The following is a 24,060-nucleotide window of genomic DNA, read 5'->3' on the forward strand; positions in this document are numbered from 1 at the left end:
CGCATGTGACACTCCTTGAGTTGCAGGCGTCCATAGGTTACGGTGATCACTTTTCTTCAGGCGAACCGTATGCTTGTTTCTTTAACCCCTGGAACGCCGTTGTCAAAAATTACCTACGGAATTAGAGTTTAAATTGCTTGGGACAGATCTGGAACAAGGTGCTTGAGGGGTTAATCAGTCCATTCAACCGTAACGTGTAGCGCTTTTGTGTACCATTTTACCAGGGGCGATAATTGACCTATCTCCAATTAAGAAAAACCCTAAAAACACCTACTTTCGCAGACTCTTCTCGAGACAGTTTTTTTACGACGAGATTCCGTCGCTTTATAATTCATTTTTACACTAATTGCTACAATTACTATGATTATAATTTTTATGCAGTTAAAGCCCAAAATTAGTCGACAATGTAAGAGAAAGATATAAAGATGCTTGACCGTATTCCTCCTCAGACGCTGTTCTTTAGCGACACTTAAATGAAGCTGATTTGACTAGTAGGAAACTAGCTATGTTATTGTCGACAATGTAAGTGATGCTGGTATTCCCGACGCTGTTCTTTGCGACACAAATGTAGTTCCCGCTATGTTCTTGTTTTGCCTCTCGGGATTGGATCACTTCTCCGAAGTCCGTTGATACCATGCTTTGTCAAATAATCTGAAGTGAATGAATGATAATGAGTATGAATGATTAATCTTCTCTTGTACAACACATGCACAGATGTAGTGCGAAAAGATTTGCCTTCGTATTGTTACGGAAACCTACGAACGTGTCATGCTATTTCAGTCAGTCTCAGTACAAGATGTACTGACATTGACTGAACTAGCATGACAATACGAACGTTTCCGGAAAAATACGAAGGACACCCTATTCGCACTACGTATCTGTAAGTTACAACTAATAAAAATGTAATTTATTATCGCATTTTAGCTAAGAAAGAAACGAACATTGACGTTCGAACGAAAATGCTGAAATGAGATATATGGAACACGAGGAAGCAACATGAAATTAAACAATTTTGGTTTATTTCACAAGGTACAACAAATTCTATTTTAGCCACGTTTTAAAATGACAATTAACACTTTCGCTACCAAGAACCCGACTGTCGGGCACACCGCTCGTAAATATTGCCTGCTGATTTCAGATTGATTAGTTACTCAGTTGAGTTCGTGTACCACTTTTGGAACAGACTTTAGTATGGCAGAACCTAAAGTTACCTTAAAGGAATGCCATCCTTAAACCAGTACACTTCAGGCATGGGATTCCCATACGGATGGCAGTGCAGATTGAACGCTTGTCCAGCTATCACTTCCAGTTTTGTCTCAATCTCCGTTGAGTTCAACACACAGACCAATACAACAAGACGGCCCTTACAGGGCGACTCGCGGTCACCAAGCATACGACAAATCAGGTTTATAAAAGTTAGAACGCGTGCGACACCGATCAGTAGCGCCCAAGTATACGACCCGCTAACAGTGTTCGTGTCCGCTCGGGAAAAAATCTTAAATAATCAAATTTGGTTGCAAACAATGGTCTCTTGCAGCATAAAGTGGTGTGGCAAGTCTTCTAACACTTCTACATATAAAAAAGATGGAATAACATTCCACAGTTAAGTCAAATTAATTATTTTGTTGAATATTGTTTATTATCCGCGGAGTTCATTTATACTGGTCAATATGGTTGTACTGAGCGGCGCCGAGGCGCGTCCATCCCTTTTTGCCTAGTTAACAATGCGATATGCTATCCCTTTCACGTAAACGACTAGGGATGGGGCCATGTTAGTTTATGTCTGTTGCGGGAACTTCGTACTACCGTTTGTACCATGTGCTACCATTTTATGAAATCTAAAAGAAAGCAGATTTGTAATTGTGAATAATTATCTAGAATCTGTAGAGTCTGTAGTGTTATTTAGTTGATTGATTAGTTTAGAATATTTAGTTGGTAATTTAACTTAGTAAACGTAAGTAAAAATGCACAGTTTAGTTATTAGTTACTAGAATGATTTTTATTGAGGTGCTATCACAATCATCATCCTCCTTGCGTTATCCCGGCATCGGCATTCGCCACGGCTCATGGGAGCGTGGGGTCCGCTTTGGAAACTAATCCCAAGATTTGGCGTAGGCACTAGTTTTATGAAAGCGACTGCCATCTGACCTTCCAACCCGAAGGGTAACTAGGCTTTATTATAATTTAATTATAATATTATAATTTGTTGCAAAACAAATTCACCACAGTACTGGTACCGGTACCATTGTCTATAATAGACATGTCCCATTCCCATCCCTGCTGCTAATCGTAAAGGCGCGCCATTATTTGAAACGACCAATGGCAGCACCGTGCGCGCCCGCCTCACCCCGCAAGGATTGGTGATTTGCGTCTCGAACAATATCGCTTGCATTAGGCTTCTAGTGGGGTGTTCTGTGGTTCAACATCTGGAACGGGCTGATTAGAAGAACCTAATGTTACCTTAAAGGGATGCCATCCTTAAACCAGTACACTTCCGGCATAGGGTTTCCATACGGATGACAGTGCAGGTTGAACGCTTGTCCGGCTATCACTTCCAGTTTTGCCTCAATCTCCGTTGAGTTCCAGTTTTGGAACAGGCTTTTGAATATTTTAGGTGGTTCTGAAAGCATTCGGCGTTGTTGTTATACAAGTAATTTTTGTGCACAACCGTAAAATCAAATTTTGCTAATATTGTCACATTTTGTGGGATCGGGATTGGGGTGACCCGAAAACGCAGGTTACTAGATTTAATTTTATTGTCATTCATTTTAATTTAATGTAGTTATTATGTATAAGTAGTATAGTTTATAATACTCTCTGGAATGTATTTCCGGAACAAATTGATTTTATTTCATTTAGTTTCACATTGTACCCATGTTAAAGACAGATCTAAGTTATTTTGACGATGTGTGTTGAGTATTTGCGTCACTCGCTTTGCCAAAAATTTTAGAAAAAAAATAATTCACTTGCTTAGAATTAACATCAAAAATCAATCATTTCTAGATTACTCTCTCTTTATGATCCATTATGTGTGCAACAGACGCAGAGAGGACGAGAGGGACGCAAGAAAAAGCAGGCGAGTCTATATCTTAGACTAGCTTTTGCCTCCTAAAGTCCTAAATTACTTAAATAGCCTTACTTCACTAAATTTTACACACCTAGCACATCTACCTTGGTTCTCCGATCATCCATCCCGCCGTCATTACTCGCCACACAAGAATACACGCCAGAACTACTAGCATTCACATTATCGAATACCAAGTCAGCGTAATGTATGTCTTGTGCGTTTTCGGCGAGTGTTTTCCCGTTTTTGATCCATTGTATTGAGGGAGTCGGTCGGCCGGAAGCTTTACATGATAATCGGGCAGTGCTGCCAACCTGAAATGAGAAATGTTATATGGCCCTTTGAACCGGACAGTGTCTATATTTGGAAGTGATATCACAGTATGTTAAAAATTAAAATATTACCTTTAAGGTACGAAGGGCAAATCTCGACTAGGGGACAAATGTAACTGGTCCATTTTTTCCGTGTTTTAAAATGTTTGCATTATTAAATAGAGTGTCCACATGCATTCAGTGGATACATGTAGAACTCAACATCATTGTGTAATAAAATAATGGAGAAAAATGGATCAGTTACAATTGCCCCCCCCAGTCGAGATTTGCCCCGCTGTACCTTACCTATTTATAAAAGTCGTTGAACTAATGTTGCTCAATTTGAAGAGTACAAGATAGTTTAATTTTTTGTTCCACGCCCTGTACCTATACCTAGTATATATATATACATGAAACTGACCGATTTTAACGCTGAATTCCAATCTCAGCACCATTTATAACTACTCGTATTGCTATAATTATTTTCAGCCTTTTAACCGGCATAAAGGGCGCCAGAAATTATACCAAATTAAACCCTGCACTTTACAATAAAGTTCTTTGATATAATTATTTTTATTAACAGCAGTTTCAGACAGATGACTTAGCCGCTTATGTTTTTACCTCCTTATTCATAAGCGTTCAATAAAGTTATCACGCTGATAAAGTTCGTTTGTCCCTTTCCGACGTATCGGTGTGATAGAAAAGCACAAACGAACTTTACCGGCTTGATAACATTAGTGAACGTTTATGAATAAGGGTATTAGTCTATACGCGCTTTCAAAAACGAGCTTGTACGCGTCTGAAACAGGTCTTAAGATTCTTCTGCTTCTTTATTAATGTTAAATCTTAAGACCTGTTTCAGACGCGTACAAGCTCGTTTTTGAAAGCGCGTATAAGGAGGTAAAAACGTAAGCGGCTAACTCATATATCTGGAACTGCTGTTAATAAAAATAATTATATCAAAGAACTTTATTACTAAATCTATTTTTATTTACTTTACCACAATTTCTGCATGACCTTCAACAGTGCTCCCTCCTCATTATACAGAACAACCTCCTCAATAACGGGCGGGGCAGCAACAGCTACGTTGTACACTATGTGCGCCGCGCCAGCAATGTTGGTTGCCGAGCAACGGAACTGGCCTTCTGAGGTGGTGGATACGTTGGTAGTGGTTAGGGATGAGTTGAGGAGCTTCCAGTTTGAGTTGCTAGAAATAAAAGTTTGCTCAGACTGTGCTGTAAATCAATAACGCTACTTTATCATAACTTAGTAAGGCACAGCGGGGCAAATCCCGACTGAGCAGTTCCCGAATACTTTGTACATAGCCACGTCAGCAAATTTTAATTTTGTTTAATACAAAATTTAATTTGTGTTTAAAAGTAATCGAAACATCCCGTGCAACGTATATTTAAGAATGTAGTAGTCTATTCTCTACAAAAAACGATATTTTATTATCGTACAACTGCAATTCAATAATCTATAGAGCAAATACTTGAGCAGTGTCGCGTTGTGACATGGCAGGGTACAGTAGAAAACGGTCTTCTTTATTTATTTTTTTACAAAAGTATTATATTTATAGAAAAAATATGTCTTGGCCTCGATGTGTCACGTTAATGTCTACTTATGAAAATTTTAATTTTATGTGAAAATTATATATTTCGCATACTTTCTATTCAAAAACGTGATGGCAGGGTACGATGCCACTATTTTGAGAATTACCCAACACGGCACGCATACGTAATCAACGAACGTAGAGTTACTAATCAACTAGACTTACGAAAATAAAAGAAACAGCAATATCTTTGGAAATAATAGGCCGATTTAAGAATAAATTCGCTAGACTAACTCTAAATAATAAAAATCTGTTGGGGTGTCTGAGGTTTTCAGTGGTTGGTGTAACACGTTGTATAACCGGTGGACACTCTCTTTAATAATGCAAACATTGTATTAAAACATGAAAAATAATGGATCAGTTGCAATTGACCCCCAGTCGAACTTGTCCCGCTGTACCTTATGTTGATTGTATCAGTAAGCATTTATATTTGTTGACATTAACCATTTTCAAGTCGAACTTGTCCCGCTGTACCTTATGTTGATTGTATCAGTAAGCATTAATATTTGTTGACATTAACCATTTTCAAGTCGAACTTGTCCCGCTGTACCTTATGTTGATTGTATCAGTAAGCATTTATATTTGTTGACCTTAACCATTTTCAAATTAAGTAACTGCGTTTTTGTATTTGCTCCATTTTTTAAATCTCATGTGATACCTAATCACTTACTAATATGAAATGATTAGGAACTAATAATATGCAAGTTCCATGACTTCCATGAAAAAAAAAAATATTTGAAAGATAATTAACCTTATAGCAGAATGGATTTACCCAAGTTTGAAGTTAAGCGACACATGTGTAATTTTGTTATGGTGTACCTGTATGTCCATTCAATAGATGGTTGAGGAGATCCCTTGGCGTTGCACTGTAGAGTTGCATTCATACCTTCCTTCAGTTGGACGTCCAGCAAGTCAAATTCCGATATAAAAGGAGGCACTGAAAAATATTTATTTATTTATTTAAACTTTATTTATTACTTATTTAAACTTATTGCACAATTTAAAAAATTGTATTAAATGGCGGAAATATGTCATACCTACTTTAAAATGGATTAGCAAAATATTAGGCTATTTAAGTTTTTTGTGAGAATACTTTATAAAATACGACAAATGCGCAATTTTTTTCCGATTTAACCACAATTAAAATAAAATAAAATTCGTTATACATGCAATTCCATTGCCTATCCAACATGATAATCGATTACGCTCGAACGAAACGTCAATGTCTTTATACTTGATATGGAAGAGTGTTAGGTAAAAATCAAAGAGGATCGAGTATTATAGAGAGTTACTGTCGAAGTAAAATGTGTAATCACAGTGCATAGACTGCCATCTCTTGACACAGGCTTGAAACTTTTGAACCTCAGTTTTGACAATTTGGTCCATATTCTTAGCTAGATATGTTTTAAAATATCAAATATTAATATTAGCGCCATCTAGCTGAGCGTACCCCAAAGGTGTAATGCCATCTAGGCCACCGTACCTTTTCTGTATGGTACTGAGGTACGTTTTTTTCCTAGACTTTATCTGTCTATACGGAGTTATATATGTCTTTGCATGAATAGGTCCCATAAGTAGTTGCATACCTAGGACATCTACATTGAACTGCCTAACCACAGTGCCATGCTTATTACTGGCTATGCACTTGTATACTCCAGTATGGTGCAACTGCAGATCCATGAGCTTCAAACGAGGTTTGTCTTCACCTAACATTACTCGAGAGTTCGCCATCCATTTTATCTGCAAAGAAGTAAGTGGGGATTAGGGTTTACGCAAATTTTGCTTAAAGATGCAAATTGTACTATTTATTCAGTTACATTTGAATATTGGTCAAGATTTTTTGTTTAAATGTACTGGCGCAGTCGGTTGGATCAGACCTTTATAAACATTGTACGATTTTACGCACAAACAATAGGCAAGGTCAAGATGTTAAGTCTGAGCGATTTAAAAAGTATTTTTCAATGGTGCTTTTTGCTCGCATTAGCGCGCACAGTAGTTCATTTCTTATCAGGTCGAAACTTCAGGTCATCTGCACTGAATAAAGTCGTACGATACATGTGCGAAAAGGAAATTCGTAACTCGTGTCAATTTAAAACTCTCTCTTCGGTCGTGCTTTAATTTATCCTAACCACAGTACCACTAGTTTCGTACTTCCTCTTTTCCGCACTTGTTCTTTGCGCATCGTAATGTCCTATTAATAGCCGTTCCCTCGTTATTTACTTACTGTTAATATTCTATCTATCAGGAAAAAAATCATTACCGAAATTGTAATCTTACCCTAGCACTTGGTTTAGCATCAACTTCACACTCCAACCACCTGTCTTCTCCCCTGACCACGGACACATCTTCATTCTCTTGTTTTATAAACCTTGGGGGCCAATCCACTAGCACTCGCAACATTGTATGAGTGGAACCTATAGCGGTTGTCACTACGCAGGCGAATGTAGACTCGTTGTGACGAGATATTTTGGGTATGGTGAGGTGCCCGTGAGATATTAGTTTGGCATCCTAAAAACAATGTGTAAAATTGAGTTGACGTGTCAATGTTGCCAGCATAACCTGAACAGTAAATTTATACAATTTTGTCAAATACTCTTTTTTTTAAATACATACACTTAATCACGCCTGTTTCCCAGAGGCATAGGCAGAGATCACAGATTTCCATTTACTACGATCCTGACAAACTACTTTCGCTTCACACACTTTCATAACGTTTTTCATACACGCTTGACGGTTTCGAGTACTTCTGACCTGGCCTTTTTCGAAACTTTTCGTTCGCCTAGGTCTTCCACTTCCAACTGACCCTTCCCTTTTTTTTAAATTGGTGGCAATAAAAATATAGAAATTTTATAAGTTTTCGTTTTATTTATTAATTAAATTAAGGGCATGGTTAAGTTAAACTATGTAAAACTACTCTCCTTTAAAAAAGCTCACTTGTTAGTAACACACTTTATTATGGTAACAGTGGCCTGTTGCCAAGGTTGTTAAACTCGCTAAATTTCAAAGGTTATTGAGAAATCAGGGTAAGGACGTCACGCAAATTTAATAATGGAATCGAACCTTATACCATGTGACTTTGCTATTCCTCAAAGCCTTAATTGGGCATTCTACAGAAACATCGGTCCCTTCCACAAACGCCATACTTGATTGAGACGCATCGGCTTGAAGTTTGGAAGGCAGGCCTGCAAAGCAATAAATAACATTAACTACATTTTATAGCAATAATACTTTATTTCATCCGAAATATTTCTATGCTAGCCAGCTAAAAGACACTTCGATGATATATTAGTACAAAACTAGACACATTACGCCGACCTAGCTGTCTTTTTACCCCCTTATCCAAAAACGTTCACTAAAGTTATCAAACCGATAAAAATCGTTTGTCCCTTTTCAACGTATTGGTGTGATAGAAAGAGACAAACGTTTATGAATAAGGGGGTAAATTAACCACATTTTAGCTTCCTTCGTCCCACGTTGGGCGCCATTGTAAAAAGTAGCACCCAACGTGGGACAAATCAGTTTCTTTTGCACTTACTATAAATATCAACAGGCACCGTTTTGTTGAACGCTCCCACAGAGTTCTTCGCTAAGCACGTATAAGGCCCGCTTAAATCCTCAGACAGTGATTTTATGGTTAAAGTTCCGTCAATGTCTACATCATATCTGCTATCTGTAATTTGGAAAACACATCACAAAAAACGTGTATTCTGCAAGTAGGAGATAAGGGCTCTTTTAAGGTCAATAAGCACAACGTTCAGATATAAAAATATCAGCCAATAGGTACCTGGGTAAACTTTACATTTATAATACTTTTCAAAAATGTTTGTACAGAGATGTTTGGTTACAAACATTAGGGACGTCTAAGGTCTCCGAAGTCATTATACTACAAGTAATAAGATTTGGAGGTGTGTGTGTGTGTCGGTGGGGTGATTCTCTCCAAATGTCAAATAATTAAAAATATATCTTATGAGCTGTGTTTATTTCAGTATTGGTCAAAAATGTGTGTGATAAACATGATTAATGATGAGCATGAAAAATACTAGTTTCAAAATGTACTGGCGCGGTCGGTAGGATCATTACCTTTGTCAAGATACACGTCATCTTTTATCCAGTAAATGTACGGCCTGGGCTTGCCTGTAGCTTTACATGTGATCTTCAGCGACAGATCCTTCTCCGTCGCTATGTATGGCCCGGTGTAGTTGTCTTCTAAAATCCTTGGTGGCTCTAAATGAAATTGAAATATATTTGAATTATATTTTCGTACTGCTTTGAGTATTTTTGATTCGACCTTTATATTTTATTTCAATCCCCTATAAGAAAGTTGGCTAGGCCTCGTCTTAAGGTATTCGTTAATCCTAAATTTTGTTGAGTATTTATAGGAATTATAGGATAGGTATGTCTCTGTGAACTCGAGCTTAGAGAACGCTGGCATTATATCGCTCTGGACCGATCAAAGTGGCTGTGCTCTTGCGTTGGAGGGCAAGACTCATACTTAATATCGCACCAGCCAAGTAAATATAGGATTATGTTCGCCTTTTCAATTCTATATCTGCTTTAGAAAATGTGTGTTTACTTACTTACCGTTGACTTGCAAGTAGAAGTTCTTTCTTGCTACTCCGGCTATGTTCTCAGCTAGACAAGCGTAAAACCCTTCTTGTTTTGAATTCACATTTGTGATATTGATTGTTCCGTTATCGTTGAAGCTGAAAAAGTTGTATGCCTTAACATATATAGGCTACTTGCCTCCTAGTCAAATCAGCTTCTTTTTAAGAACTGTCAAAACAAACTTGAACGACTTGCTAATATGGAATTTATATGAAATTGAATTGAGTGACGTCACTGACGTCACGGTCAACTCAGTTACTTTATATATTTCTACCTGACTTATTCAATATAAATTAGATTTAATAATAACTTCTGTCCATATTTTTCTTATAATTATTTGATGCTTTATTTCGTGCATGGTATAAAAATTTTTAACTACAGTCAAGTTCCCTATTTTTCGAACATTTTTATTGATACACTAGCTTTTACCCGCGGCTTCGCCCGCGTAATAAAAGTATTCTTATTGAAACGTTTACAAAAAATAAGATTTTCATTTGGATCCGTAGGTTTCTTTGTAGGTACATCTGTCCGCGATTATTTCGATTAAGGTAAAGCGGGGCAATTCTCGACTGGGGGGCCATTGTAACTGATCTATTTGCTGTACGGTCAGCCAAGAATCTTACACTGCTTTTTGGCTGACTGTACCTTACACATACTACTATTGTTTTAAAAGAAATTCTTGCAATGATTGTAGAATTGTTACACAGCGACCACAGCGTAGGTAGTAGGTACGAATATGTATGAATTTACCTATATAAATATTTATACTGGGGAAACTTCATACAACCCACATAGCCAGTATCTCGACGCTATGGTCGGTAGGGTAAAAAGTTCTTCCTTGCATTATCGCTTACAATTTTTTCCATTTTGCTTATACTTATTGCAAACGTAAACATATAAAAGGCAAGCAAACAACGATCTTCTTACAGCACATTGAATATAATAGTTATCACGGATGCAGGATACTCGCCGATGCCTACTTACTAATCCCTTCCCACTGAGCCACCTGCATTTTACACTGCCTAGATATCGATTACCGACCGATTATTCCGACCCCAATCCCTATTCTTATCCCCGTCCCTATCTCTATCCTTGTCCTCGTCCCCGTCCCCGTCCCGTCCCTGTCCACGTCCCTCCCCTATCCCTATCACCGTCCCCGTCCCCTATTCCTATCCCTATTTCTATCCCTATCCCTATCTATCCCTATCACCGTCCCCGTCCCCTATTCCTATCCCTATCCCTATCCCTATCCCTATCCCTATCCCTATCCCTATCCCGTTCCTGTCCCTGTCCCTGTCCCTGTCCCTGTCCCTGTCCCTGTCCCTGTCCCTGTCCCTGTCCCTATCCCTGTCCCTATCCTTGCCCCTGTCAAATTATCATGCTAGGAGGTGTACTTTGAAAAATCCTTTCTTAGTGCTCCTCTTATGGCTATTTTGGATATTTTAACCCTATTGCACTACAACAGGGGAGAAAATTTATTTTCCACATCATTAGATTTTAAAATCGTTGTATTTATCGTGATCAGCGACCCGATAAACCATAAAAACGATACCCATATTGTGTTTTTGATTTTACCCCCTTTGCACCCCTTTAGGGGTCAAATTTTCAAAAAACCTGAAACATGTATTTAGTCATATGTCTTTAGGAATCCTCCTGTGAAGTTTCGTATAAAATAGTCAAACTAATCTTGTTTCCCCATACAAACTTTGAACCCCCATTTGAGCCCCTTAGGAGGCGAATTTTGAAAAATCCTTTCTTAGTGCTCCTCTACACTATATAAGGAACCTACGTGCCAAATTTGACATCTCTAGGACCAGCGGTTTCGGCTGTGCGTTGATATGTCAGTCAGTCAGTCAATATCTTCTTTTATATATTTTTTTGATATTTAAACCCCATTGCACCACAACAGGGGAGAAGGTATTTCACTTCCGCCTCGTTAGATTTTAAAAACGTTGTATTTATCGTGATCAGCGACCCGATAAACCATAAAAACGATACCCATATTGATTTTTTGACTTTATTACCCCCTTTGCACCCCTTTAGGGATCAAATTTTCAAAAAACCTGAAACATGTATAGTCATATGTCTTTAGGAATCCTCCTGTGAAGTTTCGTATAAAATAGTCAAACTAATCTTGTTTCCCCATACAAACTTTGAACCCCCATTTGAGCCCCTTAGGAGGCGAATTTTGAAAAATCCTTTCTTAGTGCTCCTCTACACTATATAAGGAACCTACGTGCCAAATTTGACATCTCTAGGACCAGCGGTTTCGGCTGTGCGTTGATATGTCAGTCAGTCAGTCAATATCTTCTTTTATATATATTTTTGATATTTAAACCCCATTGCACCACAACAGGGGAGAAGGTATTTCACTTCCGCCTCGTTAGATTTTAAAAACGTTGTATTTATCGTGATCAGCGACCCGATAAACCATAAAAACGATACCCATATTGATTTTTTGACTTTATCACCCCCTTGTCACCCTTTTAGGGGTTAAATTTTCAAAAAACCTGAAACACGTATTCAGTCATATGTCTTAAGGAATCTTCCTGTGAAGTTTCGAATAAAATAGTCAAACTAATCTTGTTTCCCCATACAAACTTTGAACCCCTTAGGAGGTGAATTTTGGAAAATCCTTTCTTAGTGCTCCTCTACACTACATAAGGAACCTACGTGCCAAATTTTAAATCTCTAGGACCAGCGGTTTCGGCTGTGCGTTGATATGTCAGTCAGTCAGTCAATATCTTCTTTTATATATATTTTTGATATTTAAACCCCATTGCACCACAACAGGGGAGAAGGTATTTCACTTCCGCCTCGTTAGATTTTAAAAACGTTGTATTTATCGTGATCAGCGACCCGATAAACCATAAAAACGATACCCATATTGATTTTTTGACTTTATCACCCCCTTTTCACCCTTTTAGGGGTTAAATTTTCAAAAAACCTGAAACACGTATTCAGTCATATGTCTTAAGGAATCTTCCTGTGAAGTTTCGAATAAAATAGTCAAACTAATCTTGTTTCCCCATACAAACTTTGAACCCCCATTTGACCCCCTTAGGAGGTGAATTTTGGAAAATCCTTTCTTAGTGCTCCTCTACACTACATAAGGAACCTACGTGCCAAATTTTAAATCTCTAGGACCAGCGGTTTCGGCTGTGCGTTGATATGTCAGTCAGTCAGCTTCTTCTTTTATATATTTAGATAAATAAATATTATTGGACATTCTTACACAAATTGACTAAGCCCCAGGGTAAGCTCAAGAAGGCTTGTGTTGTGGGTACTCAGACAATTTCTGTAATTTCTCTTTTGCGAAGGTAACTAAATACTTCTAGGCTAAGAACTGGCCGCGGAAAATGGTTCATGATTATGAGCAACGAAATTTTATAGTTTTCTATTACTACGAAGCAAGGGTGGTGAGCTCGTATTATGAATAATCTCACGTATTCTTTTTGGTTCGAACTCTGATTTGTTAAACAAAAGGTTAATGACCGCTGTAGGTACACATGTGGCCAATGGTTGGTCCAACCCTTGGAGCAGCCCCTTGGCCGAGATAAGAGTCGCTGTTTACACATTGGTGAACCAATCACTTGACATTGGCTCTTCATGAAAGACGGATGTGGAATGGAAAAGGCTAGGTAATTCTAGGTCATTTACGTTGTCAGTTCAGCAAAATTCAGTTAAAAAATAATAACCTCGTAGTAAAATTAAATTATTTGAAATATTAACAATTTTTTTGCTATTCTGATAAGCACATTTATCTTTTTTAGGCAATACATTAAACATTTGCAAGGTTATTTTATTTCCTAAAATCAACACTATTATTTTCATAGATAAACTTATTTTCGTAAATCTTTCACTACTGTCCTCCCTGACGGCTGACGACAAACTGAATGAGGTGCCAACGTGTGAACGCAGTTGGCCATTGGCCGGCCAGCGTTAGCGCCAACTGCCAACATACGGCCAAATAGCCCTCTACACGCTTGGCCAAGGGGTTCCACCAAGGGTTGGACCAAGCGTTGGCCCCATGTGTACAGCGGCCATAATGTTTTTTAATGCACTTGTGGTGAGGACTGGCCGATGCGCGATCCGCGCAGGCCTGTGCCGTCTGTCTATTCTTTCTGTGATTCTGTCACGTCAAGAATTTGAATTGATGTAATATATTTTGACTATTTTTTTAATATATTTTACTATTGAAGGCAGAAAAAAATTGCAAAAAAAATGCAATTATTTGGAATAATAAAAGTGAAAACTGTATATTTTAGGAGCCACGAGTATTTTGCTTACCTCAAGTTGGTATTATTTTTGTCTATAACAGTGCCATCAAACTCCCAGTATATGACCGGCAGTGGGAAACCAACAGCGTCACAATTCAGACTGATATTTGTGCCTACGAGGACAGCCGTATTGATTTGCAGAGGAGGTTCAATCGATGGCGGAACTAAAACAATTTTACGTTATTTAGTAATATTTATTCCAAATTCCTGCAGTTCCTACTTATTCAGTTCGATTATAGTCGAACATATTTAATTGTAATAGATTGGCACTTGTTTTATTTCGTAGAATTTTCTAACGAAATAAAAGTAGCTCTGGCCCCGTAGCCGAATGGCATTTCTCCGACGCCAAACGAAAGCGATACGCCGCTGGCTCTGTCGCGCCAATACGCAAGCGCGATAGAGATAGATATCTACTAGCGCTTCGTTTCGTGAGCGTTTCGTGAGCGATTGTGCCATTCGGCTAGCCACCCTTCCCTTATCTATATAGGTACAAATATCAGCGACGAATATTAGATTTTTATTTTGTGGCAGGGCCTTAAGAATAAAAAGCGAAGTACCTTGATACAGTCTGATTCTATGCCTTGCATTAAGGTCACAAGAGATACCGACTTACCCCAAATGTAAACGCTGTAGCTATAACTCGTGTTTCCATATTTATTCTTAACGATACATGTGTATTCGCCAAAGTCCGTTAAATTTGCCACAAATCTAAAAAAACAAATAAATATTTAGTGCAGTGTCGAGAGGGTGCACAAAACAATGATTTCAGTTAGTTCATGTGATCACGACTGTCATAGAACAGAATGGAATATCTTTTATTCGTAAACATAGACACGACAAATTACACATTATAATAAAATCATCGCATTTAGATTAAAATAAATATGTTATGTATGTCAAACAAGTCTGTCAGTAAATAAGAACTAAGAAAACTATAGGTATCCTTTTCTATATCACCCTAAAGAAAAGGATGCATATAGTTTTCTTTGTTCTTGTTTACTGACAGACTTTTTTGACGGAGTTTAATGATATATACGTAAGCCTTTAAATAAGTATAATTTTTTTTGCCTGCGCGCTCGTTCCCGCGCCGTGCGATATACTTGAAATGTTCGGTATAACTTCGGGCGCACTCGCGATAACTCGTGCGCGCTCGGTATTACCTTCATCCCTTTGCTGCCATTGCTGGCCCTCGCTACGCTAGTCGATCTCTGTTACGAATTGTACGATCGCGTTAAGCACTACAATTATAATAAAAATATCAACTTAAGTTCATATTTGGTAGCATAGTACCTACAATAGAATAACTAAAGCGCCACGACATGGTCTCATCTCAGCACCTTGCTAGCGACTTCCAGTGCTGATCTTCCGATGAGGCTATGAGCGACGACTCAACGAGTAGTAAGAAGAGAAACATACCGCATTCCAAAGTCGTCAATGTATTTCCGGTCATCATTGACCTCGTCTCCATTCTGCAGCCACTTCACTTCCGGTCGAGGGAACCCGGTGGCCCGACAAGGCAGTTCCACTAGCTGCCCTTCTACATATTGTTGTGGTTCTTGCTCCTTTTCGGGACCAGTTATTATTGGGGGAACTGGAATTGTCAATTCTTTATTTGGATATATTTTGCAGAAGGAAACCACCCCACAAAGATTTTTAAAATCGAAACTTAGTGCAAACCCTAGGAATATTTTTATAGAGATTGTACAGTGATTCAGGAGACTTTAACACTGCGCAAATAGCAAAATATACTAGTAAGCAACCCTTTCATAACAGCATAACCCAGAGATTGTCGTATTTTTTGACGAGTTAAAAAAATATGCTGCTCACGTCAAATGAATTATTTTTCCCCTCACTAGCTCGGAAACAGGTGTTTTGTCCTTTAATACCAGCGGGTAAAAACGCATTTTATCCACTAGTGGGTAAAGTAATTTGACCTTGAATAAAGTTAAATTAACTGCTATAATATTGATAAAAGTAGGTGAATCTAGTAATAAAGATGATTTACCACCTGTGGAACTACTGGAAGCAGTGATAAACGCATTTTTTGCGTTGTAGTTTCCTCGCTATAGTGAGGGGAAAAGTTTTGTGTTACACTCGGGTGCAGTTTTGTGTTAAAAAACTCGCAAGTTCAGGATTCTATTCTCAAACCACTTGCTTCGCTCGTGGTTCAACTATAGAATCCTTTCACTTGCTCGTTTTTCAATTCCACACTCGGCGTTAAAATACAACTTTGCCCTCTTGTATAACAAATAACTATTGTATGTACTGGTTAGTCTTTTGTAAAAATTCGTCCACTGCGACTAGCCACTTCGGCAATTAAGTTTTAATAATCCTAAAATAATAGTTTATTCTGTAATCTGTTACTTCTGCATCAGCTATCGTATTTACTTACCATAAACAACCACGGTGAAGTTTTTCAGTGAAGAACCCAATATGCTAGTAGCATTACAAGTAAACAATCCGGAATCATATTCCGTAACTTTCTCTACCACTAAATCGTAGTCCTTGTTTAAATACCTACAAAATAAAAAGAACAAAAAAATTAAAAAGTAACAAGTAAAACTCATATTTTTAAATTGAAAGAAAAATGGAAAAATTCACACCTCCGGCAGGGCTCGAACCTGCGACCTTTGGTCTTGCCCCTGGTCTTGTGAATTTTTCATTTTTTTCCTTTAATTTAAAAATATGTAATATCGCTCGCAGACGTTTCTGCGTGATAAAAAACAACATACATACAATACAATCACGCCTGTATCCCATAAATGGGTAGGCAGAGCACATGAACTACTAAAGTTTCAGTGCCACTCTTGGCAAAAAGGGGTTGATAGAAATCAAAATTGTGCCATAAAAAACAAATTTAAGTAAAACTCATATTATTGCAAAGGACCCACTACATTCTCTTTCCGCTTATTTTTATAAAAATAAGAGTACGAGAAGTGGAGGGTGTACACTCTACTTTTCGTAAGCGTACACATGTGTGTATTATATAATTTCTCAGTAGAAAGTTCAATTTCTCATTTCATATTCTTTCGCTTTTATTCTACCAGAAAACTAGGTATCTACCTACTAGAATCGATATTCTGTGCCTGAGTGAACGCTCGGAGCGGAGCGTTCGGTGAAGCATGCAGCGGGGCGGACGACAAAGCGTCGACTCAGGACTTTTATATGAGCTTCAATTGTTTGATATGCACGTCGCACGCCCAATGTGAGCGGGCCTTAAACTAAAACTCACATATTCTTAGTAAATCCTATTGGCATTAGGTCCTTCGTCCATGTGACCCACGGTTTAGGCACTCCCCCGGCCTGACAAGATAGGGTCAAGGGTTGTCCAGCTTCGACTTCTAAAGGTTTCGAGTCTATCTCGGCAGACTCAATTTCTGGAGGATCTGTCGGGAAAAAGCAATAAAACATACAAAGAAAGGCTTCAAGTTTATTTCTCAGTTCGTTGAGATGATTGGGTTTTGTTTGTAATTTTAAAAACGTAAAGCTGATGATTTTTTAGAAGAATGGCCGAGGACTGCTCAACGCCGGGAGGGAGGGAAAAAGCGGGGGGATACTACAGGCTCTCAATAATAATAAAAACCGGCCAAGAGCGTGTCGGGCCACACTCAGTGTAGGGTTCCGTAGTTTTTCGTATTTTTCTCAAAAACTACTGAACCTATCAAGTTCAAAATAATTTTCCTAGAAAGTCTTTATAAAGTTCTACTTTTGTGATTTTTTTCATATTTTTTAAACTTATGGTTCAAAAGTTAGAGGGGGGGGACGCACTTTTTTTTCCTTTAGGAGCGATTATTTTCGAAAATATATTTTTTTTTTTTAGATAGCCCGTTTATGTGTCCCACTGCTGGGCAAAGGCCTCTCCCCGTGATTTCCACAGCTCCCGTTGGTGTGCTATTTCTGGCCAATTAGTCATGAAGGTGTCAAAGTCGTCCCGCCATCTCCGTCTGGGCCTTCCACGTCCGCGCTTAATTTGAGGCATCCACTTGGTGGCTATGCTGGCCCACCTATCCGGGTGCATGCGACAAACGTGGCCTGCCCAGTCCCACTTTAGTCTGGCGGTTTTCTCCCCCACATCAGCTATTCGTGTTTTGGAGCGCAGTGTAGTGTTTCGGATGCGATCCATCCTAGTAACACCTAAAATACTGCGCTCCATTGCTCGTTGGCAAACCTTCAATTTGGACTTCTGACCCTCGGTGAAAATATTAATATTATCAAAAAACGATCTTTGTAAACCCGTATTAATTTTTAAATACCTATCCAACAATATATCACACGTTGGGGTTGGAATGAAAATAAATATCAGCCCCCACTTTACATGTAGGGGGGGTACCCTAATAAAACATTTTTTTCCATTTTTTTTTTTTGCACTTTGTTGGCGTGATTGATATACATATTGGTACCAAATTTCAGCTTTCTAGTGCTTACGGTTACTGAGATTATCCGCGGACGGACGGACGGACGGACGGACGGACGGACGGACAGACAAACATGGCGAAACTATAAGGGTTCCTAGTTGACTACGGAACCCTAAAAAGCTGATGCAACTCTGTCCCAACCCAACAGAAAATAATTTCAACAATACACTATAGGTACCTAACTACAAATAAGAGCCAGGTGTTTATTTCTGCTGGCCATAATTTGGACCAGGGTCGAAATAACAATGACCGGTTAATTTTGATAAAATTGAATTTCAATTTCAAAGACAATAAAAGCTATAGGTAAAACTTACATTGCACTTCTAGCGTCACGTCGTAATAATCTCTGCCCAGTACATTTTCCGCAATGCATCGATACAAGCCGGCGTGGTCCAGAGTCACATTTGATATCATAACCTCATTATCGCTTGTCATGTTGCTTGGCACGTAAGAAAACTCTTGAGTTGAGTCGGGTAGGAATTGCCAAGTTATTGTAGGCGTTGGATTTCCTTTTAATACGCTGAAAAAATACTTGAGATTAGACTAATGCTTCTGTCAAAATTTTGAGCGGCAGACGAGCGGACTTTCGTTTGCTAAGAGGGACATATGTACATTATGTACGCTCTCCGTGAATCATATTTTTTTACATTAAAGTTTTTATTTCATTTACCTCCTAAAGTCTGACCAGAAATGAGCATTTCTTTTTTTGCCACTTTTATGAAATGTGATATTTTTGAAAAAAAAATACAATTTCTACTCAAATTTCAATCCTAGTAGTTAAAAAAATTGTCCCATACGATTTTTCTTATTTTGTTACCATTTTCCATACATGTTGTATGGGGTAACAAAAGAGGAAAGTAACAAAAATGTTATGAAAATTCTGGGACACTTTTTGTCTCCCAGTGAGATTGTAAGTACTCGTGATTCTGAGTACAATTGACCTAAATTCCCAAAAAAATCAAAATAAAAAAATGGCAAAAAAAAGAAATGCTCAAATTGTGACTACGCGCCATGTTGCGAAATTTCATTAGAAGTATTTTCTTCATAATATACTGAACTGTCACCCCATACATCAGAACAACAGCGCCCTCCTGACAATAGTCATATTTCTGATCATCAGGCTTGAATATTTATTATACATTATTAGCTTCTGCCCGCGGCTTCGCTCGCGTTAGAAAGAGACAAAAAGTAGCCTATGTCACTCTCCATCTCTTCATCTATCTCCACTTAAAAAATCACGTCAATTCGTCGCTCCGTTTTCCCGTGAAAGACGGACAAACAAACAGACACACACACATTCCCATTTATAATATTAGTATGGATATAAAGATGAAGCTATAACGATACATAATCTCACCTACATGTTAATATTGTAGAATTTCCTTTCGTCGACACCACAGTTACCGGCTCTTTGGACAACTTTGGAGTTTCTGAAAAACAAAACAAACATAACATTGAGAACTTTATGTACTTGTATCAGTACAACTGCATCATTTTCAGTCAGCCATAAAATAAACACTCATTTCTTGTTAGGTTATTTACAACATGTGATTTACACTAAAGTTGTCTCTAGTTTCTCTATATCCGACTCTCGGACACAGGTTGAAGATATTTAACAGTTAAATAAGGAATTTCATAGTCTTAAAAATAAATACGTACCTAAACCATGAACACTTAAAGTCCCATTCACAACCAGGTCCTCATACTCATTACTAGCTTTACATACATACACCCCTAGGTCATCAAAGTCAACCCTTTCAATAGTAAGAACTGAGTTATCGCTAGACTTCCGTATGTTATCTTTAGTACTTAATTCTGTGGTGTTGTGGTACCAGTTTATTTGGGCGGGTGGGTGTGAGTCTATCTGGCATAGCAGGGTTACGTCGGAGTAGAGTTGTGTTGAAATATCTGGAATAATAAAGATATTTATTTTTCAAGCAAAGCTCGGCTCTATTCTTACATTCCTTACTGCCTCGTCAAGATTTCAGAGTATGTGTTATCACAGTACGAGCCTTAAGATAGTATTAAATGAAGGGTGAAAACCATCAACAGTGTACCCTCTACTAGAACTATATCGATCACCAAATATCTTGGCAGGGTCGCCATGAGACTGGACCTGAGAAGTGGGGACATGTTTTTACAGTTCGAGATATTTAAAACTAATGACACATAATCTCAATAGTAAGTAGGTAAGTAATAAAATAATCAAGATAAGAACTTTTTTTTATGGTATTCGACACCAATTTCTAATTTGGTTCAAATAGTTTGTTGTACATATAAAAACAGGCGTACCTTTTTAATAACGGACAATGGAATAAGCTACATAATTACCCGTTAGATAGATTACAGCCGCCTATAAGAAAATTTGAAAATAATCCTGACTAAGGTACAGCGGGGCAAATATCGACTGGGGGGAAATTATAACTTATCCATTTTTTCCATTATTACACTATTAAGTTGAGTTCCACATGTATCCACTGAACACGCGTGCCATATATAACCAGTGGACACACAATTTGATAATGCAAAACATTGCAAAACATGGAAAAAAAGGATTTGTCCCCCAGTCGAAATTATCCCGCTGTACCTTAATTCAACATACATACATACAACATACATACAATCACGCCTGTATCCCATAAAGGGGTAGGCAGAGCACATAAAACTACTAAAGCTTCAGGGCCACTCTCTTGGCAATTAAGGGGGTTAAAAGAAAACGAAACTGTGGCATTGCAGTGACAGGTTGCCAGCCTCTCGCCTACGCCACAATTTAACCCATATCCCATAGTCGCCTTCTACGACACCCACGGGAAGAAAGGGGGTGGTGAAATTCTTAACCCGTCACCACACAGGCACCTTAATGCAAACCCTAAGAAAATACATAAAACAAAAACATTTTCTACCTGAAAATCCATGCAACAGTCTCATAGGTGTCCTAACAATGACAGTCACAGAATCCTGGTGAATGCCAGCCGCATTTTCACCGAAACAGAAGTATGTTCCGTCCACTTTCGTTGTCTTACTGTCGATTTCTAGCACGCTTCTGTAGACGTTCGGGGAAATTACTGAAATCTGGATTATAAAGATAAAATTATTAATGTGTAAATATTATTTGATTGATCAGTCATGTAGTACTTAAAAAGTATACAGACGCGTTACCAGGTAAGCAAATGGTCGTTTTTGCTGGAATTATTAGTTCTGTGGAACTCAAGTGTTTAAACCTCTAACGCTAGTAAACCCATATAGCCGCTCAGACGACGTAGCCGAATGTCAATCGTCGACGCCAGACGCCGACAGAAATGCAGTCTGACTCTGTCGCACCAATGCGTAAGAGCGATAGAAACAGCTAGCTACGATTAAAATATTGTCGTAAGCGTTTGTGCATTTGGCTATGTACCCTGGATTGGGCAACTAACCACAAATTTAAAGTCACATACAGGTCGAACGCGATTAATTAACATTATTATACCTAAACTTACTTTTAAACATGAACTAAAAGCAGGTAGATTAGATTTATTTGTCTACCCCGAACATTTATATAAATTAATATCGGGTAGTTTTGTGGTGTTTACATCTCCGGTGACACTTTGCTGGGACGTCAGTCTTCCGCGACCACGGCCAGTGCAACACATTGATGAAAATTCCTTCATTTATGACATCTATTTTACTACTTCATTTAAATTGTAGAGTTTCCACTTCAAATAACTTCCACCTATCTGAATAATGTATTACTTAAATAGGTGTTTTGTCCTTTAATACCAGCGGGTAAAAACGCATTTTATCCACTAGTGGGTAAAGTAATTTCACCTTCAATAAAGTCAAATTAACTGCTTTAAAATTGATAAAAGTAGGTGAATCTAGTAATAAAGATGATTTACCATCTGTGGAACTACTGGAAGCAGTGGTAAACGCATCTTTTGCGATGCAGTTTCCTCGCTATAGCGAGGGGAAAAGTTTTGTGTTACACTCGGGTGCAAATGTATTTTACTTCTCGTGTGTTAAAAAACTCGCAAGTTCAGAATTCTATTCTCGAACCGCTCGCTTCGCTCGTGGTTCAACTATAGAATCCTTTCACTTGCTCGTTTTTCAATTCCACACTCGGCGTTAAAATACAACTTTGCCCCCTTGTATAACAAATAACTATTATTTAATTCCTTAATTGTACTCACGGTGTTGTTCAGAAATGTCTCCGTTTCCCTATGCCATATGATCCTTGGCTCCGGCTTAGCTTTTACCAGACAGCTGATGCTGTACGCCGAGCCTTTCAGTAGGGTAATGTTCTTGTCACCAGAGATTTCCACTTCCGGTTTTATTAAAGCTATTATTTCGACGGAATCTGACACTGAAAAACAAACCGAAATTTAGACTATCAAAAAGTTATGTACAAAGTTGTATGTATGTATACTGTATACTTCTAATTTATCTTGCTCCAATGTGTCTTTTTTTTTTCTCATGAACTAATCAAATATTTCCTTTTCAATAGATAAGAGCATTTCTGTCAAATATAATTATAAAATAAAATAATAAAAAACCACGTGTTCCATATCCGGAACATTAAGCTTAACTACTAACTCGGAACGCGGTCCCGCCAAAACCATATGAAAAAAATTCGCGGTACACGAGAGGTTAAAAGCGAATACTAACCTTTATAATTTATAACCTTCTTTCAAAGTCGAACAAGTCCACATGCCATCTCCTTCAATCTCTTTTCTAATACAACATTATCGGTACCATTAACCGACCGTTTCTCCACCACTGCCCCCTTATATAGCTACTGAACTTTTTTTTTAGTATGAATAGGTAGACGTTTGACCACGATCTCACTTGATGGTAAGTGATGATGCGGTCTACGGTGGATCACGCTTACCTATGAGATACCTATTTACTCTCGCTTTAAAGAGACCTGGATTGTACTCATGCGGAAACACAGACTCAGGCAGGGCATTCCACTCCTTGGCGGTTCGCAAAAGAAATGTTGAAGCGAAACGCTTAATGCGTATTTTTGCAATGTTCGACTATACATACTATAGCTGTATGGAAGAGTGTAGGACCCTCAATTTGGTAACGTATACTTAATTACTTACTCACCTTGTCAACAAAAAAGAACATTTCATTAAATTTAAATACTATATTAATAAAAACATATGTTCCATATATGGAACATGTATTTATAAAAGACGAATACTGACCTTTGTAACCTTCTTTCCAAGCCGAACAAGTCCAAATTCCATCTCCTTCAACCTCTCTTTCTAACACAACATTATCGGTACCATTAACCGAACGTTTCTCCACCAACAGCATCATTATATAGCCACTGCACCTCACTACAATGTTCGACTATACATACTAGTTGTATGGAAGAGTGTAACACTCTTGGTAATGTATGCGGTCCTAGTATGTGTGCTGTGGGTGGGGATGTTATCTGTGATGGTTAGAGATTTTGATGCTTGACCACCTGAAGATAAAAAAGAATCAGTCAAAACAGTTTTGATGCTTGAAATGAGAGCGTCATTCCCATTTATGTTCGACTACCTATACACCGTGTTTTTTTTGTTTTTCGTTAAATTCGACACGTCGTTAGGTTCATTACCAGCAGGGTCAGCACATGATTGCCGCGAGAGTATGTCGCCGCGAGATAGACTACCCGTCCTTATGTCATTAATACAGTTAGAAGAAGACATACTCCCGCGGTCATCATGTGCTAGGCCTACAGGAATCACCCTGTATACCGCTTAATGTTAAATTAAAAAAAAAATTTTTTTCATCGTTTTCA

At 38.2% G+C, this 24,060-nt stretch overlaps 2 protein-coding genes across 3 annotated transcripts in view; both read right to left on the reverse strand.

Moving 5' to 3' along the window:
• Positions 1-519: 519 nt before the first annotated feature.
• On the reverse strand, positions 520-23,591 carry LOC125235714 (hemicentin-1-like). Of its 2 annotated transcripts, none has more exons than XM_048142284.1 (22): positions 23,477-23,591; positions 22,457-22,629; positions 21,191-21,359; positions 19,947-20,195; positions 19,645-19,717; positions 18,602-18,807; positions 17,105-17,258; positions 16,265-16,389; positions 15,289-15,463; positions 14,486-14,580; positions 13,883-14,036; positions 9,569-9,690; positions 9,068-9,211; positions 8,523-8,657; positions 8,048-8,169; positions 7,265-7,495; positions 6,574-6,727; positions 5,807-5,924; positions 4,376-4,582; positions 3,172-3,378; positions 2,461-2,620; positions 520-651 (listed from the first exon to the last, which is right to left on the reverse strand). In XM_048142284.1, the coding sequence occupies exons 1-20, from the start codon at positions 23,589-23,591 to the stop codon at positions 3,243-3,245; spliced, it is 3,057 nt and encodes a 1,018-aa protein (XP_047998241.1). In that variant the 3' UTR covers positions 520-651; positions 2,461-2,620; positions 3,172-3,242. The 2 variants fall into 2 exon arrangements, with proteins under 2 accessions (XP_047998241.1, XP_047998240.1); XM_048142283.1 differs by having other exon boundaries at positions 3,159-3,378.
• Positions 23,592-23,611: 20 nt separating this feature from the next.
• Positions 23,612-24,060, reverse strand: part of LOC125235795 — a 41,768-nt gene continuing 41,319 nt past the window's right edge. Inside the window, exon 23 of the mRNA XM_048142382.1 lies at positions 23,612-23,742. Coding sequence (XP_047998339.1) covers positions 23,612-23,742 — 131 coding nt within the window. The remainder of the gene's footprint in view (positions 23,743-24,060) is intronic.

The sequence above is a fragment of the Leguminivora glycinivorella genome, chromosome 18, assembly GCF_023078275.1.
Source record: "Leguminivora glycinivorella isolate SPB_JAAS2020 chromosome 18, LegGlyc_1.1, whole genome shotgun sequence".
Taxonomy (NCBI): Eukaryota; Metazoa; Arthropoda; class Insecta; order Lepidoptera; family Tortricidae; genus Leguminivora; species Leguminivora glycinivorella.